At 43.6% G+C, this 20,200-nt stretch overlaps 1 protein-coding gene across 13 annotated transcripts in view; it reads left to right on the top strand.

The window, feature by feature from the left end:
* ATP7B (ATPase copper transporting beta) overlaps positions 1-9,941 on the top strand; it is a 45,979-nt gene extending 36,038 nt beyond the window's left edge. For all 13 annotated transcript variants that reach the window (XM_080598606.1, XM_080598604.1, XM_080598608.1 and 10 more), the window contains 7 exons: positions 1,118-1,316; positions 2,614-2,760; positions 4,143-4,285; positions 5,531-5,734; positions 5,847-5,964; positions 6,734-6,836; positions 7,814-9,941. In XM_080598606.1, coding sequence (XP_080454732.1) covers positions 1,118-1,316; positions 2,614-2,760; positions 4,143-4,285; positions 5,531-5,734; positions 5,847-5,964; positions 6,734-6,836; positions 7,814-8,078 — 1,179 coding nt within the window. In that variant the 3' untranslated portion in view covers positions 8,079-9,941. The remainder of the gene's footprint in view (positions 1-1,117; positions 1,317-2,613; positions 2,761-4,142; positions 4,286-5,530; positions 5,735-5,846; positions 5,965-6,733; positions 6,837-7,813) is intronic.
* Positions 9,942-20,200: the final 10,259 nt, after the last annotated feature.

The raw sequence follows: 20,200 nt of genomic DNA, 5'->3' as shown, positions 1-20,200 counted from the left end.
GTCACTTGCTTATCTGAATAGATTAAGCAAAAAGCTTTAAAATAAACGTGAATACTATCCTGTGATACGTGTGAATCTCACAAATGAATTAATAGATTACTCACGTTTTCACACGTGATCCTTAGAGGTCACTTACATATCGCATGTGTTCATCAAGTATTTCAGGAAGAATGAAGGCACAAATAGAAACCAGCGTAGGAAACCTGCTTTAAAAATAACCAACTTCTTGCTGCTAAGAAAAGTCACTGGGCTTCTTGTCATTAGTTGATGAATCTGAAACTTACTAATGATAGATCTTTCAGTGGTGAAATTTAGAAGTTAACATGTAAATTTAGAAGGAAAAAAAGAGTGTAGGTAGCGATTCAGTTGCCTCTTTTATATAAAACATTTTCTGTTTCCAAATTTGTCTTAGTTTCCTTGATACTTCTGTCATTGTCACATGCACCAATTATTACTGGCTTATGGTTATATGAATTCAAATGCTATACTGCTTGAAGGTATTCTTACCATGTGCCTTATCATCTTGGCATTGTAATGAGGTCACTGAAAGGTACACATAGTTCTGATTTCAAGTGATAAGCCAGAATAACTTGGTTGTAAATTAATGAATTGCAAAAAGAATGGGAAAAAAAAACCACCCATAGGGTCCTGGTAATCCATTTTCTCATCTTGAAGGTACTCACTGGCTTCTCCTTCACTCCACAAAAAAAAAAAAAGTTTCCCTAGTAGAATCATCCACCAGATCAGCAGATCACAGGAATTAGATGCAGGTTTTCACTGTCCTTATATGTGTGTGTGTATATGCATAAGGGCTAATGCCACACAGCCACTTGTCTGTGAAGCTAACTAGAAGTTGCCTCTTTCCAGAGGCTGTATGGCTTGTTGTAGTATTTTTTTTTAGTTCCTAGTCTTGGCTGAGGTCATGAACCAAACTGTAACTTCTTTGCCTTTGAAAACCCCAGCACATCTAGAACATCCTTGTTTTAATTTCTGCATTACTGATGCTCTATGCTGCTTTAAGTCTTTGTCAAGAGGAAGAATAAAGTCTCTTTTTGGTGGGAGTTGTCTAATATTTGTACCACACGGTACTGACGGTGAACTCTGCTTACATCTGCAGGAGCTTGGCACTCAGAGCCTGGGGTACTGCACCAACTTCCAGGCAGTCCCAGGCTGTGGCATCAGCTGTAAAGTTGGCGGTGTTGAGGCCATCCTGGGCATGGCCGAGGAGGGTCTGGGTGAGCCGGTCGCTAACAGGAGTGGGGACAGCAGCGTTCCTCTGGAAGATAACACACTGATCGCGCTCTCTGAATCAGAAGGTACGTCTGCCCCCAAAGGGACTGCTGGTTGCAATGCAAGGGCTAATGAATCCTGCCAGACTAGAAACAGCAGAAAGATGGAGAGAAAGACAAAGAACACGAGGGACAAAAATACACCCTAATGAAAATTCAAACTCTCTTCTCCCCCTACTCTCAATTGCTCTGGAGTTCAGAAACCTAATTAAGGATCTAGATGCTACAGTGCTGAGTACTCCAAAAGTCTGTACAATACATAGGCAATAAGCCATAGTCAGCAAGGTCCCTTTTGGACAGAAGAATGGTCCAGCAGAGAGCAAAGTTTGACAATTAGCATGATCTCACTTGGGGCAATTACCTTTAACATACGTTATCTTATTGCTACATTTATGTCCTACTTTTTAGTTCTGTAATAACTTGGACCTTTTGTTTTCTGTTTCAATATCTCTCAAGGCACTTAATTAAAACGAAAACACAACAAAAACATTCAGCAGATGCGCAATAAAAGTTGCAGTGCCTGATGTTTTTGATTTAGCCAATACATTTATTTTTGTTTCAGGCTCTGTGAAAGGCACTTTGATCTTTGTTATTGTACGAGAGAAAGAATACATATTGAAAGCCTTCCTTAAGAAGCTCGTCAGTTCTCTGAAGACTGTGTCTCTTCTGACCTTTTTGAGAAAGCTATTAGAAGAATTAAATAAAATAAGAAGTGTAATCATCAGAACTGTGCCATTTGTGAATGGTGTTGATGTAATGTCTTCTCTCTTGCTTCAGATGGCTTTTGTGAAGTTGGATTGACTTCTTAATGAAGTGCTCTCCATACTGTTTCATTGTTTGTTAGAACAAAACTACTTTTTTTGTTACCAAAAATAGCCTTTATATTTGAAAGAAGTTGTTAGTTGTGAGAACAATGTGGCGTGACATTTAGGAAGTGTGCGCACTGCACTTATCCAGAAAAACAATGCGAACTCACAAAGGCAAATATGTGCAAATACTTCCATTAAGTTCATGACGCAGTTCTGTGTATAAACGGGCTCAGAAGTGAGTCTTGAAGGAGAAGAGTTTTATGAGGCTGTCGTCAGGTAGTGGCTATGCATTTGGGTTTGGCCATGACAGCAGCACTTCAAATAAGCCTCATTTAATTTGATAAGCCCCCAGATGAAGTGTCTTTGATGTGGCCATTCCCAGTCAAAGACACACACAAAACCTCTGCAGAGTGTTTCAATGCTAATGCAGCTTGAAACTGTCGTTCTCAAACATAATGTCTCTGGCATGTCTCGTTTTTGTAAATTTCTCATTTTTCTTTTCTCTCCCCACAAAGGTCCATCAGCTTCCCATGTGTACTCGGTACTGATTGGAAATCGTGAGTGGATGCGACGCAATGGCTTGCACATTGCGAATGATGTAAATGATGCAATGACAGACCACGAAACCAAAGGACAGACTGCCGTATTAGTGGCTATAGATGGTAACTGCTGTTCTTTGAAGAGACTTAATAAATGTCAAATGGTTCTACTGTGGAAGGGATAAAAACAAAGGGAACCAATTCATTGGTAACTTAGTGTCAAGAAACTACTACTACTTATTATTTTCAGTATTTATATAATAATACAATATATATACTATATATATAATAATACAATTGTGATATTATAATATTACAATAACTTATAATGTTATAAATAATAATTATTACTTTCAGTGTTTAAAGATCTTGTTGGGTAATTTTTAATTTAAATATTCATTTCTGAACCTCCTGCTTCCAAAAAGCAGTGCTGGTGCAGGGTATGCAGCCACAAACTGATGTCCCACCCTGCCCACCCTGACTTTACATCACTTAAGGATTTCAGGTTGACCCGTTGTTTTACTGATTTCAAAATACTTCATGAATAAACGTGGCAGTTCGTTAGATTGTTCAAGTATAAAAGAAACACTAGATTAGACTAAATGAGATTTTCCAGAGGGCTTCTGTTTTGTGCTACACAGAAAGGGATCCTAGACAGTACCTTAACACGAGAGGCTGCTGTAATGGTGATAGATTGCCAGTGTACCTGTGGTCTTGATTTGGGGCCTCTGATTTGATTAGTGAATATATAATCTTGATGTGCCCACAGAGTAATTTTCAGAGGCCTTTGCATGTCTCTGCTGGGGCTCCATCAGGGTCCAGCAAAATCAAATGCTGCAAATCAGGACCCTGATGTACACTTGGAGTTCCTATTATTGGTAGTGATAGTGACCAGAGGAACTGGGGACTAAAACCTTCTTAAGGCCTTGCTTTTGAAAAGGTAACACGCAGTGATAAAACAGCATGGGATTTTTGTAAGCCATGTGCAGAAAACACGGATATACCTTTCAGTCGATGTGTTGGAAGATAGGCACAACGTTCCTGTAGAGAAGTAATTAATTGCAGTAGAGATCCAACCCTGAAAGATTAGGGGATATAAAAACACATACTCTGCATCCTGGAAGAATAGCTTCAGCATGTGACCTGGGCACAAAACTCTCTCTGGCCCACAATCATATTTGTCCATACCATAAAACCAATGAGTCAGGCATGTTTAAAAGCTACCCGCTTCTTTTCCCCTTCTTCCTGGTCCAAGAGTTTTATCAAAGGAATTTATTGTTAGGTTTTGAACAGATAAATTAGAGGGGTGTGTATGTAAGTGTGTGTAAGAAAGGGACCGTAGCTTAGAAAACTTCAGATGGGGGAGTTCAGGCTTGTGAAAGCCGATATTGCTCAGAAAATGTTGCTTTATGAGCCACCGCGGTGTGATGGAGGGAAAGTCCTATTCTTTTGTTGCCCCTTTGCTTCCCACAGCTGTTTTTAACGCAGGATGCTTCTTTGTGAAGGTACCCTGTGTGGAATGATTGCGATAGCAGACACTGTCAAGCAGGAGGCAGCCCTTGCTGTGCACACGCTGAAAAACATGGGAATAGACGTGGTGCTGATAACAGGAGACAACAGAAAAACTGCAAAAGCCATCGCTACTCAGGTACCTTTTTGCGTTTAAAAAAACGTGTGATGGGCTTCCAAGGATCTGCTTATCCCAGTGGATTGGGAGTAAGCAATCAGAGTTTCCATGGATGTGTTAAAGAAAGATTAACTTCTGTTGAGCTGGACTGAAAATCAGGTGAAGTCGTATGGCATAGTAAAGCCCAGTGACTGCATTAGGATCTCAGTAAAGAGAAGCATTCAGTACTTCTCCAGGGGCACAGAGTTCCTTGCAGTAACTAGTCCATTGCTGAACTGAAGCCTCCTGCTTCCCTCCACTGAAGGGCAGTCACGTTTCGTTACTGATGAAGGAAAGTGCCTTTAAGGTCCAGTGCTGTCCCCAGTAAGGGAAGTTGGGATTTGGAAGTTGGGATCTTATTTTAATTCACTCTTTCACCTTTTGCATTCAGTTGTTTTAAAGTGCTTTCCCACCCCACCTTCCTTTGTTAAAGGAAGAAGTTTTTCAGAAACACTTTGATTTACGGCTCCGGGCACTCAGGTGAAATTTTCAAACGAGCTTAGTCTGTGCCAACTTACATTTTCACTGAAATTTTGTCACTTCTTTCCTTTCCAATGGAAAAATGGGGAGCCACTTTTAAAATGTTACATTTTGGAAGGTGAAAAGCTGACTTCTACCTCTTGTAGTGAAAAGCTGATCTCTACCTGATGAGGCAGCCTGACCAGGGGTGTTATCACAGCCCTCTTTAATACACCCACCTCTGTTCTTCACCTGCAGCACTAACGTATTGGTTAAGCACCTCCAGGTTAGTGGAGGTGTGGATGGGTAAACTTACCCAGCCATCTGCTTTATTTTCAGTTTCCCTGAGACCTGCATATTTATGTTAACATTTGTGTTTTCCCTAGTGTAAGTGCCTGATTGTATACGACTTTTATGTGCGTTTCCCTAAAACTTTTATTGGTGCATATCCGTCAAGCAGCATGATTAGCTGAAAACTGTCTGTTTTAGCCATCAAACCCGTACTTGCCAGGGCAGTAGAGCTTCAGGAACCCTATGAGGCACGATGCCAAGGGCAGCACATGGTTTGTCAGCCTCTCTGCAGTGTTGATGAAGAGGACTGTAATCAATCCCTTTCTTACACCAAAGGCATGTTGCTCGTCGGCTTTCCTTGCCGCTTGCAAGTGTTGCCTTGGACCAGAATTAGTTTGGGGGATCTTCCTTTGATTGCTTTTCCTTTTGGCATGAAGAATATCACCAACAAGCATGTGTTTCTTTCTTCGTACGTAGGTTGGGATCAAAAAAGTATTCGCTGAAGTTCTTCCTTCTCACAAGGTTGCAAAGGTCCAGGAGCTCCAAAATGAGAGGAGGAAGGTTGCAATGGTTGGTGATGGAGTCAATGATTCCCCTGCACTAGCCAGGGCCGACATCGGAATTGCGATTGGAACAGGCACTGATGTTGCCATTGAAGCAGCAGATGTTGTTCTTATCCGAGTGAGCACTACAGTTTTGACCTGTCTTCTTTCATCACTTTGTTGCTCTTCTTTTTAGTTCGGTGTTCTGAAGAAAGCATGTGGAAACCTTTCAATGCTTTTCTGTCTTGCAGAACAACTTGCTAGATGTCGTTGCCAGTATTCACTTATCAAAGAGAACAGTACGAAGGATACGGATCAATCTGATTCTTGCCTTAATTTATAATCTGCTTGGAATACCAATAGCAGCAGGTGGGTGACTGCTGGAGCTCAGCCTGAGGAAGACAGCAGCACAGTTGAGCTCTGTGGTGCCTCTTGCAGGATTTCCTGCTCTAGCAGCTGAAGAGAGGTTCCTGAAGCATCTAAACGTTGGCAGAGGGAGGACAAAATATCTATGTGCATTTATATTAATGCTGGTAGAAGTCTATATTCTCCAAATTTTAAGTTTTCATTAATGAATTCTTGTATGTTAAAATAAAAAAAAAAAGCTCTTATTTTACATAGCAGTACTTGGGGATCAGTTTTAGTAAATTCTAAACCAGCTCTAATGAGAGAGATCATCCCATTTCTTGGTGCTTCCTCTTCTATTCAGCCTGGACTGCACGTTTTTTCTCGTACTATTTAGATTCTCTCTGCTTCTGTCAGACATCTTCTCATGCTCCAAATTCCTACTTAAAACTTACTTTCAGCAGTTCTCTTTCTCTTTTTCTTTGTCAGTAAGTTCTCCCTCATTTGCCTGGCCTGTTGCTTTGTCTTTCTATTGCTTTTGCTTTTTTTCATATGTGCAGAAGGGACAAGTAGTCTTACCTTGTGGCTGCAGTCTTGTAGCTGAATCTGTGCAAAGACCGTCCCTTGCAACTGAAGGGACGTATTTAAAACTAAGTAAGTAAATACATGTTTATCTATTTGTGTTTCTAGAGGTCTCAGTAAGTCACGTTGCTCTGTTCTGTGATATGCAGGGACAGAAATGTTTGCACTGGGACAGGCTGCCCTGGCTGACGTCCGTATGCTCTTTTTCTAGGCATGTTCATGCCCGTTGGCCTGGTGCTTCAGCCTTGGATGGGATCAGCTGCAATGGCAGCTTCCTCTGTGTCCGTCGTGCTGTCCTCCCTGCAGCTGAAATGGCAAGTTGGCTTACACTGAGCAACTGGGGAGCTGTCGGCAGCGCTGCTGCTGGCACTCAAACGAGACAGTAGTTTGGGCTTTGTATACCTAAAAACACTTGACAGCCCTTTAGCATGGGGATGTTCTGTCTAATTCTTGGCTCCAAAAGAGATGGATGTCACTATCGTGAACACACCGGGACTAAGACTATATTGAGTGTTCTTTAATTATCAGCTAAAATAGTGAGTGGATGCCACAAGGGCAGCTGTGTTGGAGATTGTGAACCAAGTTCAGTACCAAGGGAGGTAATGATCGGTGCTGTTCTTGTTGTGAATATCAACTGAACAAATAATTCAAGTGGGAGTTCTCCATAAAGTAGCAGTAAATGGTTTTTTGAAAGACTTGCACCTGTTTTTATTATTTAGTCTTTTTAATTTAGCCAAGGAGAAAAAGAGAAGCAAAATACATTTATTCTTTTGACCTTTGCAACTGGTGAAAGCATCCTACTTTTATTTTATTGGAAGTGAATGACTTTTTGAAATATAACAAGATTTTTCAAGTTCTATTAACTTTATATTCTACATTTTTTGGGTGCAGTTGCAATGGACCTACTTTTAAGAGCTTTGTGAACAAGCATCTTTTTAAAATCAGAATTTTTAGAGTTTCTAAAATTAGTCCAAACCTTCAAATATTTGTACTGTAGCTTGGGTCTTCTGTAGCGTACAGTGTAGTGTCAACTAATGTAGGAAGTCTGTTACTGCATCATGATTCTGATCCTGTGAATGCTCAATGAGATCACGGTCTTGAAGAAAAACCTCATTTTGAGAGACCTTCTCATTTACTGTTTGAACTGTCGTAATGCCTTGTGACCACTGCTCTTAGCCATTAAAGCGCAGGTAGCAATCAGGTTATCAGAAGTTTCTGATTTATTGTAATGCCAAAGTCACTTCCACACGTTGACCTCTTGGTACAAAATGTCTTTTTTCTCTCCCCTTAGTTATAAGAAGCCAGACACAGAAAGTTATGAGGCACAAGCTCAAGGCCGCATGAAGCCACTTACTCCTTCCCAAATCAGTGTTCACATTGGAATGGATGATAGGAGGAGGGATTCATCCAGACCAGCTCCCTGGGATCAGATTAGTCAAGTGTCTCTCTCTTCCTTGACTTCAGACAAGCTGCCCAGACATAATGGCTTTTTTGAGGAGGAAGGGGACAAGTGGTCGCTGCTCATGAACGGAAGAGATGAAGAACAGTACATCTGAAGCGCTGTGTTCTTAGTGCAGCAGGAAACATTCCAGTGACGAGAGGAACTGAGTTATGCCATCAAGATCTTCAAGGTTATAAGTGAAGCTATTCCTTCAGCTCACAAAATGATTGCAACTCAGTCTGGTGTTGGGTTGTGTGGATTGTGGATTCCTTCAGGTCACCAGTTACGTCCAGTGGCTGAAAGAATCTGGGGCTCTGTAGTGAACTGGCTCCTTTGCACACAGCAAATAGTAAAATAATGTAAAATTGTAATTTCAGAGTTGAATGGAGTTTCTCTCTTCTGGACTGTTCGCTGGGCACCAAATTTCATACTTTTCACTCTTTCTAACTTTATTCTTTAAAGAGTATATGAAGCAAAACTATTTTCAGAGCTTCCAAATACTAGTTTCAGTGTCCAAGTGAAAATATCTGTGGCATAAGGAGCTCTGTGGTTGGAAGCTATATTTTTAAGCAGAATCCTAACTAGTCACATCACTGTGAGAGCACTTTATACTTAGGATTTGTGTGCATCTTATTGGACCAAAAATGCTTCAGTGTTTCACTGACTAGAACTCTGTGAAATGTCCTTGTTAGACTTCCACTTGCTTTCAAGTATCCACATCCTTTTGGTGCACATTTCCACTGCTAAACTTGTTCAGTGATTCCCACTGCTCTCTTGGGTTTTCTCTTTTGCTCCATGTCAGCTCTTTTTTCCCCTTTCTTCACACAAGATATCTTCTCTGACTTCTTACTATGTTTACAGATATTCCTGTCTGGGACAAACTCCTTATAGTCACTAGGAATATTCCATTCTTAATGCAATTCCTGGTCCAAGTTAGCACAGCATTTTCCTGTGGATACCTTGCAGGATCCTTTGAAGTCCCAGACAATTGGGCAGTTGGCTGGCTCTTCCCTCTGAGCGAAGAATTTATATCAGCGTGAGTGAAGGAGGTATTCACCATGGAGTGACTGAAAGCAGGACTAGGTCTAATGGTGGTTCGTTGCATGTTAACTCCAGTTTGTGTGTTGATTAAAGTGGAGTCAAAAGGTTAAATGGGATGTGGTGGAAAAGCGGCCCTAAAATGTTGGACTTCTACTTGCCATTGTATAATTTACTGTTTCTGATGACAGAAGGGCTTGAACTAAAAAGATCTGTAATAGCTTGAATTTTAATGTACATGGGTTTTCATGTTTTGAATTGGTTTTAATTTTCATCTTTTCTCTAGTTTAGTAAGAAATGAAGGTGCTGAACAAACGTTTTTCTCTTTAACGTCTTTACCAAAGCTGGCAATAACTTTGTCACTCTGAATGTCAAATTCATCCCTTAACACCTTTTGGAGTCAGTCAGGGCAATCGACTGCTTCAGTGCACTGAATCTGGTCCCGTGGTGCTGTACTGCTGGACTGTGGGACTCTGAAGTAAGCAGACCAGAGTTTTATGATCTGATCTAAAAGGTGAAAGAACAGAAATTACCATGCTGAGCAATGTGAAATAAGCATTTAATTTCACTGACTTATATATAAGACTGTTTCCAACGGGGGTTCATATCCCGCTCCTCCTAATTTCTTTTTGTTTTTACAAGTCAGGAAAGAGACTGTTCCTAAAGCATCAGGCAGGTCTTCCTATTCTCTCTTCCTCTTAGTATTATTTTTGAGCTGTCCTTAGAAAACATCAACAGCATTGTCTTAAATACAAATACAAATCAGTTTTAAAACTGTAAAATCTCTTTATATGTGCAGAGATTACTTTCACGGCGCGCACTTTTCAAACGTGCCACAGGTGCCTACAGACGGCCCTGCGGGGAAGGTGGTCTACTGTTTCACTATATTGTGTTCCTTACCAGTGCTTACAGTAAAAAAAATGGTGTTTTTTTAAACAAACGTCTGTGTGTCTTGGTTTTTGTTGTTGTTTTTCGTAGGGGTGCACCAAAAAAAAAAAGTGTAAGCAGTAACTGTTGGACCGCAGGATGCATATGCAAGATGTCACTGCCAATGAGCATTTGGTTTATGTGACATGCCGTGCAAAAGCGGTTCAGTGTGACTCGGCGTGCTTCCCACGGAGAAAAGGAAACCCAAGAAATTCAGCCAGTCTGTTGGGTCACATCTTTGTGCTGTTTGAAGTTGCAAGAAGTTCTCTGATACACTGCAGCAGAGCTAAGGCTAACTTGATTATATGGTTGACCTGATCACCACTTTTTGGAACTTCAGACCAGTCTGCTGGTTAGCTTAGTCTACTGCTTATTAAAGCAACACATCTGAAAAACAGTTCAAGCCAAAGATCATGTTATACACACATTCAAAATAACAGTGTACTTGGGTAAGAGATTTTGTGATTGATTAGTGTGACTGCTTTGAGATCAAGTTCAGGCAGAGTAAGCAGGGAAAAAGACAATTATACTGTGCATTGAGGCAGGTTAGGTTGTAAGCACGCCGAAGGGTGGAATTAGAATTCCAAATTGTCCTGAGAAATTGGACAGGACTGACAAATGTTGCAGAGAGGACAGAGAGGAATTAAAGGTCAGCTTGGCAGGAAAAGGTTGAGTAGTTGACTCGCATTTGTTTTGTGACCCATTCTAGCAGCGCTGCGGTGCTGCAGTGTGGACACATACACAGAGGTGTGTAACAGTTGTCATCTACGTGACATAAAACAACTCTGGTGAGGTATCAGCTGAAGCAGCAGGTCTGGTTTTGTATGCCATGCTTGTTAGGAAACGTAGACAGTTCAGAAAAGAGCAATGAGATTTACAAGGAGTCTAGAAAACATGGGAACGTAAGTACCTGAGAATAAGAAATGTAAGCGGACTGAAAGAGTTTGAGTAGGTTTGCCAACAGCATTCCTAAAGGAACTACAAGTCTTCAAATACAAGAAGAACAATTTGGTCCTTTCATCGTTTCAGGCTTGTGCTCAAGGTGGATAGAAGAAGAAATAATTGGTTTATTGAATCAAGGAGGATTTAGATCAGTGGCTAAGGAGGAACTGTCTAGCAGGGAAGAGATTGCCAAGAGGGGCTCTTTGGCCATGTGTGGCAGTCAGGCTCATACCTGTTGAAAATGCTTTAGCCAGAGGTGAATCCTGAATCCTGCTTTGGGGCCAGGTGACTGCTTGGACAACCTCTCAATGTGGTCTCCAGCTGTGCTTTCTTTTATTTCTGTGGAAGGAAAATGAGCTGGCACATCACCAGAAGAGAGGACTCTGAACTGAACACACTATCCTGCTCTCGAGAGGTGCCAAAGGACTGGAAGAAAGACTAGCTTTGACTTTATTTAATGTATTCTGACATTTATTTAATGACGTTTATTTAATGCATTCATAAACCGGGCAATATGTACAGATTTTGTAACTGTATTTGCGTAGTGTCTTAAACTGTAAACTGCTGTGAAACTTGCCTGTTAGACTGTAAGGAAGTTAGACTCGCTACGTGTAGGCAAGAAAAATTTAAGTGCAAGTCCTGACACTCGTGATCCTATGCTCTTGTTAAATCTGAGCTGACTCGCTGGAGGGGTGTACAAGGCATAGGACAGTATCTGCATTTCTGCATAACCTACTTGTAAGCTTTCCCCGTCCTCAGCAGAGCGATCTGCCTGCAGAGCCCTGGCACAGCGCGGTGCTGGCCCCAAACTGGTGCTCTGCTGGACTGGGAGCCAGGCGCAGGAAAAGGGCTGGAGGCGGGTTCCTGAAAGGAAGGGCTCTTCAGGTAAGCCCTACGCTCAGTGCCCTGGCTGCTCACCGGTACACTACACATCTCCCTTTTCCCAGGGTTAAACATTTTGATGGATTGGAGAGCACGGAGGGGCTTTTCAAATCCCAGTTGTGGTCTTAGGTACCTAAATTCTGCAAGTTACCCTGGCATGGATCAAATGCTGCAGGTCTGAGCCTAAAAGTTGATTTATCTGATGATACACACAGGAATGTCGCAGCCATACTGGAGGGGTGACATTGTTTTCTTTAAATCTTGACTGCTGTTTAGTTATTTTGCCCTGGAAAAAAGTAGTGAGTCTTTGTCTGTATGTGTATTTATGTATATATTTATGAACACAGAAGGCATCTAAAGGATAAGATCTTTTGCTTTGGTTTCCACGTGATTCTTAGTGCAGCAGATCAGGAGTAGTGTTTCAGTGGTGCTTTCCAACCATTTTCATTCTCATGCTATTGTTTCGCATAAGAATGTTGGTGCCCTAAGTTCACCGAAAAGAAACGATTCCCTTTGTTTGATTTCCTCCTCCCTCCCTGTGTTCCAAGCAAACGGACCGCCTGATTTCTATGCAGGCTGATTGCATCCTCTCCCTGACTAAACAGTCTCAGAGAGATCGTATTTTCTCTGAATGGGCTTGTGCGTGAAGAAAACAAATGAGTAGGTGGTGAAATAATACGGTGGAGCGCAGGATGGTAAATGAGATAACACTGAAATGTCCGGTTTAATTTCCTTTACTAAGATGCCACCAGCAAGCATGCTGGTTTTCAGTGGAAACCATTTGAGAGCCACAACAAAAGAAGTGGCGAAGGGCAAAGCATCCCGCTCACATGTGAGTCCCAGACAGGTACAAAGGCAGGAGGAGGGAGATGATTCCTCTCCTTGTCTCGAGTTAAAAGCACCGGGGTTTTGCAGGCAAGCACAGCCCAGCTGCAGGCTCTCTGTGCAATGGTCTGATTTTCACGAGCTGTTTATGCACAAAAGGATGATTTCTGAAGTTTCCCCCGGTGCTGCAGGTAGAGGGGAAGGGATTTTGCATGAGGAGGTGACGTTTTGTTTCCTCACTTGGGCATTCAGCTGCCCCAGGCTAAGGCAACTTCCCTGGGAGATGTGTGCTGGTTAGTGCTGGTTATTATCGGTGAGTGCTGGTTATTATCAGTTAGTGCTGGTGAGTGCAGCAGCCCCGGTGGCTGTGTGGCCCTGGCTGGGGCTGTGCCACCTGGCAGCCAGCACCCCACCCCGCAGGGGACCACGAGATGTCACTGCAGGCTTGGCCCAAGCCAGAGAATCCCGTTAATCTGCAAAGCATCTGAAAATCCAGTACAGTCAGTGCTCATTGACTCATTAGCCACGAGGGGAAGGAAAATGCAAAGGGGGCAGTTTAAGCCAAAGAATACAGCGTGCCTAAAATTTTGGGTTGGCTTGACATTATCTAGCTGGGGAACAGAAGATTTCAGGCAGGCGTTTATTTGCATTGAGCTCTGAATTGCTACCTTGTTTGTATTATTTGACAGCTAAGTGATTCCTGAGCTCCGCATGTGCTGTCTGCTAAAATTATTGTTAGCTTTTTCTTTTTTCCCTTTGACAAGCTGAAATGTAAGGAGATGAGCAGTGCTGCAGGAAGGCTGAGCGTCCTGTCCCTGGCTGCATGCTCAGCACCAACCCACGCTTTTAGGCAGAAGTTTAAGCTCCCCAGGTACCCGAGGGTGCAAGGCTTCTTGTTTGGTTGGCTTTTGTTTTCAGCAGAATCATAATCTGGGTGAAGTCACGCTGTAGGAGAGCACCAAAGCCCAAATGTAAATCCTTTTGAAATCAATCAGTGATTGACTGTCAATCCTTCTGTCAGTCCTTTTGAATAAGAGGCACGTGCTCAACGCTCCTCCGAACCATAGCTGCACACCTCGTGAGAGTTATCACACAAATGCAGGCATAAATTGGAATATTTGAGGCCTCCAAACACTTACAGAACTATCCAAAATCCAAATGACTTTTCTAAAAAGCAAATACACGATCTGGGTTTGAAAGAAGTTCACCGAATCACTTGCCCTTCACTGTCACCTCTTTTTACCACGAACACAGTGTGGGACACGTCTGGCCACTGGCAAGTGCCAACTGTTGTGAAAAGCCACTGTCACGAAGTGCTGTAGCTCTTTGCTGTTATTTCAGCCCTCGGAACCCAGCTCTCCTCCATCCCTTGACACCGCCTGCTGAAGAGGAAGAGGAGCAGTCCCCCGGCAATGCAGCACCATGGGGCACCCCTCAGGGAGAAGCTCACCAAGGGCGATTTGGGGATGGATACACACGGTTGATAGCATCACCCAAGCCTCCATTGGTACAGGATGGTTGGTGTTAGCTTTTCTTAAAGCAAGTTGCTTTAAAATTCACATTTCTCTCTCTGCTTCTATTATATTTTTAGACATTTCTGCTCTTTGGGGCAATGCGTTGCCATGCCCTGTCCCCATCGGGCTATCAGCAGGCACGAGGCTTCCTTCTGCTCTCCTGTTGAGACCTCCTCCGGCACCGTTCCCTTATTATGTTAATAAGAAAGCAGATTTTAATTGCATCTGATGAGGAGTCTGCTCCTCCCTATACCTTCACCATGCTCAAGCCTGTGGATTTAATTAGGTCCCTTGGGGGACACGGCGCGACCCTCTTAAATTCCCGGTGTGTCAGTGGGGTGGTTTGTAGGGCTAAGCATCTCCAGCAGGAAGGGCAGGGGAGTTCGGGTTTGCAGGGAAGGCTGGGTGCTTTAGTACAGGGTGTTGTGGAGGCTTTCCTGGCGGGAAGGGAGACCCGGCTGTGCACGGGTCACATCCCCAGCGTGGTCTCGTCCCTTGCAAGGGTTAATGTTATTCTGAGACACCTCTGCATTGCAGTTGCAAATCCGAGAGGCTGGGAGCAACCTGCCGAACAGGAAGCAGCTCATTAAGCCCCTACTGTCACTGATTCATAAGGGAGCGCGGAGACAATATAATTACTGTAATTATGTCAGGTACTTGCTGCAGAGTTGCCATTTGTGTCGGGAATTTTATCCTCTCTGTGTGGCAGGAGGATTAAAAAAAAACCAACCTATACAGCTGCCAATATATTCGTGCCACAAGTAACTTACTCAGAGGCTGTCGTTTGATTGTTCTGCTTGCAGAAAACGAAGGTTGAGCCTTCTCCATCTTAGGGATGAAGCAGTGGTAGGGAAGGAAGGCTTCTGGGCAGTGTGTTGCATTCCTCATGCCGAGGAGGGAGGTAGATTTGGGCTGTAAAGGTGACCTGGCCAATGCCACCCTTGCCAAGGTCAAGTTGCAGTAAGAAAGTCTACACCAGCAGCATTTGTGCTAAACAATTTGGACAAATATAAGGCAGTAGAAATACAGGCTTGCTCTTGAGCAATCGTCAAAGTAATGAGAGAAAGCCCTGAGACAAAGGGGCTTCACAGCAATAAGACATCAAACCTTTTCCAGGAGGAAAGCATTGATTGTATTTTGCATGAGGCTGAACCACGGCAGGGGTTGAGTGACCTGAGCAGTGCCTGCCCCAGCAGGGAGCAGATGTTTTGTGCTACAGCCCTGCCTTGTTCTCACGATTGCTTGGCTAGTTTGTAAAAATAAAAATAAATAATAAATAATTAAAAAAGGGAAATTTAAAAGAGCTCGCTTAGCTTCATAAAAGCACATGAACAAACCGAACAGCTCACCAGCAGACAAATTATTAGTCTCTGATTCAGGCATGGATGATTGTTTCTCCAACAGCTTCTTCCCCTCGCCATCCTCACCGGCTCTTCAAGCGTTTTTGGCGTCATTCTTGTATGAATAAGTCAGAAAAGAGACACGCCGGAAAAGCCTCTAATAAGAAACCTGAAGAGTAATGAAAGGAGCAGATGAAAAGTTCTGCCAAAGCATGTGCAATACCCGAGCGTTGCATTTACCCGTCCGTGCTAATGACAGCGCTAACTGTGAGTGCTGTCCTTCCACTTACTTCTTTAGGAATTAAAACACACTCGTTAGAGATGGCAGCAGGTGTAATCAGAATGACTGCACCTATCACCAACGCTGTCCTCGTTCGATCTCCTGTGCTGTTAATGTGAGCGTTTGGTGCTGCAAATGGCCACAGCGTTTTTGCAATGCATACCCCAGCTTCGGCAAAAAGAAACGACAAAAGAACAGACCAACCAAAAAAACAAACACACAAAGAAAACCCCACACCTTTAACACCCCAGATCTAACAAAGCACAGCTGTGATGCTCTGAGTGATTCCAGCTCTTGACACCACGGCTCGCACACCAGGCACGTCCAGAGAAGTACCTGGGAAGTGCTGGCACGCGTACCCCGAGGGCTGCTTCACCTGCAGCAGCTGTTAGCACATTTTATACTCTCTTATTTTGAGATTTTTGCATGCAGGTGAGTTAACCTTGCCGCCTGTGACAATATTTAACTTCTCTGTTTCTCATCCTCCCCTCCGGGTTTGTTGGTGTCCCATACGTAGCACACCGATTGGAAATGCAGCAGGGGTGGCACACGCACAGCAGCTTAAGGGCTGAGTCTGAAGAAACCAAGCCTAAGTCACCAGCGTCTCATATCCCCTCTCCCGCCTTACTGACGGAGAGAAAAAACCTCCTTGCAGTCTCTGAAGGAGGCTTCCACCTTCGGGATGTGCCTGGTGGGTGTTACACAGTTTTGGCAGATCCCAGCATCGTCCCGCTCTCTATTTTCCAGGCCCATGTGGAGCACAGGCTGGAGCAAAGCTGACACAGTTGGCTGGGGTTTTTGCCCCCATCACGCACTGCCTTCAGGTCCATCTCCCCTTTCTTGCCCCTGCTAAAGCTGGTCAAGTATATCTTGGTCAGATGAGCAGGACTCAGGTGTATTACCCGAGGTGTGACTGGGACTGACGTAAGTCAGATTTGGTAGGTTTTTTTCTTCCTAGAAACTGGAAGAAATGTCCATGGTCCCTCTGCAGGTAAACTTTAGACAGTACGTGCAGTAAATCCCATGCACTCTTACTGTACCAAACCCTGAGCATATTTGCAGGGTCTCTTCTCACGAATTTCAGACCTGTAAATCCTCGACACAGGGATAGGTGGGGCAGTGGAGCAGGAGCATGGGAAGGAATCTTGAACTGCCTGGTTTGAATAATTTTAATTATTTCATTTGGCTAATAGCAGCCGAGAGTCAAGGGGAATGAAGGCAACTGCTTATTTCCCAGTAACTCAGTAGTGACTGTGAGAGTGCTTTATATTGGGGTGATTATACATTTCCCTTTTCTGATGTTTACGGCTCTCATCTATTTGCCCACAGCAAGCTTGCCTGCCTTACCCCCTCCTGTGCTCTGAAAGCAATTCCACACAAGTGATTTCTTAAAAGAAGGTGTTTCTAATGAGGCTGGGTGTTTTGGAAAAGAGGAGGCTGGCTGAGCTTTCTTGAAATACGAAGGAAACCTAGGCAAGACCTCTGGGCTGTTTATTTAAATAGTCAATACCCATGTGCTGGATGAGCCATTCTCTTTGGCTGTTAACTTTTCCACCTTCTGCTAGTCTTTCATCTTAGGTAAGTTGCTCTTTTAAAATATTGGCACAGGATGCCAGTGACACCACCTGGAGAAGGAATGGCTAGCTCTGGTGTGACAAGTGCCTGCAAAGAACTGCAGGAAGATGTATCCACCCGGTTTTGTGAAGGGAACGATACAGCTCTTGGAGTGCTGGTGAAGCTCTTTCATTGCTTCGGGCGTGGTGCAGCTCCCATTTCCCTCTGACTTCATTGGCATCTGGCTGAATCCCAGTTCCTTTGGAAGATAATTAATTGCAGAACAGCTATCCTTGTTAGTGGTATTCAGCCCCCACTGAATTTACCACAAAAGCAATTAGCAAGGACTTGGTAGATGGCTTTCCTACAGAAAAAGCTTGGCTTGACTACAGGAACCAGCATTTCCCATGGCCTCAGAAAGCTGGGGAAGGCATTTCAGCCACAAACCCCCCCGTGGACATCCAGTCTCTGTGTCCACATCAGATGTCCTGTTCCCACCATCGCTGGCCCTGTGCTGAGGACCACATGGCACTGTGTTGGGATCACACATTCCCCAGGGCTACACCTTTCACCACACGGGAACGCGCTGCTTGTCCCTGCCCCTACATGAGGTCATGAACATCCACCAACACCTACCAGCTTCTCTCCAAGTCACTTCATTGCTTCACTGCCACGATGAGCAGATCGTCTTCAACACTCATGGGCACACTAAAGAAATATGTTTATGGATGACCACATGCTTTGCTTCAGAAAGCGTTTACATGGCTGTGCCCTTTTTGAACGATTTGCTCCCCTGGTCTTTCCAGGGCGGCATCATCTCCCGATGGCATGGCCAGGCCTGGAGGATGCCTGCCTGAGAGCTTCTGGACATCCACCTGTGCATTCATGGGAAACACTCAATGTTCCTGAAATACCTTTAAAGTTCTCTTTAAGGATGAAAATAATAATGAGAAAAAAATAGTGCTGTTTTTAGGCCATGCCTAAGCCCTGCTAGAATCTATCTTTATCTGTGCCCAAAGTTACTCTTAGGTATTTGAGAAAATCCATAAAATGTAGCAAGATCCGAGCTACGCTGTATTTTGAACTGTGTCACGAGACAGCTATGTCACAAGAGGACTACTGGTGCAGCCTTTTTGCTGATGTAGTATTTTGCCATCTGGACCTTCCCCCTCAATAAGTACTTGTAAGTAGTTGTCTTCTCACCGTGCTTTGGGCAGAATAGCTACTAGCTCTTTAACAACTACAACAGCTACCCGCAGTAGCCAGGATACATGGCCAGCTTCCAGCCTGGCTCCTTGCAAGCCTGGTGGGGTATGGCTTCCACCTCTGCAGCTCTTCCTTTTTGTAGACTGGTTGGGCATGCTTTTCAAATCCTCAAGAGCTTGGCTGGTAACATTCAGAAGCCAACTCCTTTATTAAAATCAAAAAAAAAAAAAAAAGGCCTATGCTGAGCCAATGTAGTAAAACGCAAATAGTCCAACATAATCCTGCACCAACAATTTACAGTTCAATACAAGAGGTCTGTTTTTCTAGCTCCCCGAAGGCTGTGACTGGTATATGTAAAAGCAAGAGGGTTATTTTGTCTCTCACTGCTGTTTCCTTCTGGCCAGCTCTGGGGAATGAGAGAAAAATCATATCACGGATCATCTCTCACTTTGATTGCAATTTCAGCACTGGATATTCGGATGCCGTGATGATGAATATACTGAGGTTGCCTAGTGTGGTAAACTGGCAAAGTGGATTTTCATTATGAACAATAACTAATCAGTGAAGGGGGACAGAATTACTGATGGCATCCAACACAGAAACACGGACACTGACGGGGTTGGTTAGGACATAATCATCCAAACGATGAGAGTTTATTGTCACCAGGGTCATGCTGCTACCTTTTCTTTTTGTGGACATACCATGGAGCTGGTTGTGACGTTGGAAGTCCCTCTCGGTTCAGATGTTACCCTTTAATGTGGGAGGATTTTCACAGTGCAATCACCTAACAAATCTGCAGGACTTCTCTGATGGATTTTTAAGTGCCAGAAAACTTCTAGCACCATGGAAATGGCTGGTTGGCTGGTGCTCAGCACGAAACTGCTGCCGGCTGCAGAACTTGGTTGAAGGAGAATTAAGGTTGCTCTTACTTTTAAGGTCACATGCTTCAAACCTCTGAAGACTTGGAAAAGCCTAGTGATTAAAACTAAACTTCTGAAAAACAGGAAACACCTAACACCTGGAGCAGTGAATGCTGTCCATGCCAACACGGGTTCTTTTGGTGCCTCCTGAATTTGTTCCTAGTGAAGACCAGCAGCTTCCTCTGTGCCACTCAGGACTTTATAGACCTTTATAGACCTATAGCTGTGCCAGAGCCATCCCACGTTTCCCACTTCTCAGGTTCTTACCACTGCATCCTTTCCACTTCTGGAGATGGAGAGCCCAGAACCACATACACTGTCCAAAAGATGACACACATATTGACTTTGACAGTGCCATACTTAGTTTTTCTGCTCTACTCTCTGTTGCTTCCCAATTAATTCCCAATATCTGTTTTTGTTTCTTTGGTCCCTCTTGATCTCCATGTTGATGTCTGAATTGCTCCAGGCCTTTGGTAGGTCTGGGTGTCATTGTGGGTATGATTATACACCCAGAAATGCCTGTTTGCACATATACATACACACAAATGCACATACATGCACATATTTTTATTGGTATTAAAAACCATCAACATGTGATAATTATGTTGGCCCATTTAGTGTTTAATTTGGAGACAAGGCAGAGAGTGGATTTTCTGTGGAAGCTGCCAAAAAGCTTCTCCGTGATGGCAAATACCTCTTGTGTATTGGAGTCTTCTCTTGCCCTCACTGCCTCGGCTCTCCCAACAAATCCAGATTTCATCAAAACTGACCGACAGCCCAAGTCTCTTCCACGTGTCCTTGGCCCCAAG

Source organism: Anser brachyrhynchus (genome assembly GCF_964034855.1).
Source record: "Anser brachyrhynchus genome assembly, chromosome: 1".
Lineage (NCBI taxonomy): Eukaryota > Metazoa > Chordata > Aves > Anseriformes > Anatidae > Anser > Anser brachyrhynchus.
Note: the sequence above shows the minus strand (reverse complement) of the source record. Positions and strands in the feature narration are given on the sequence as shown.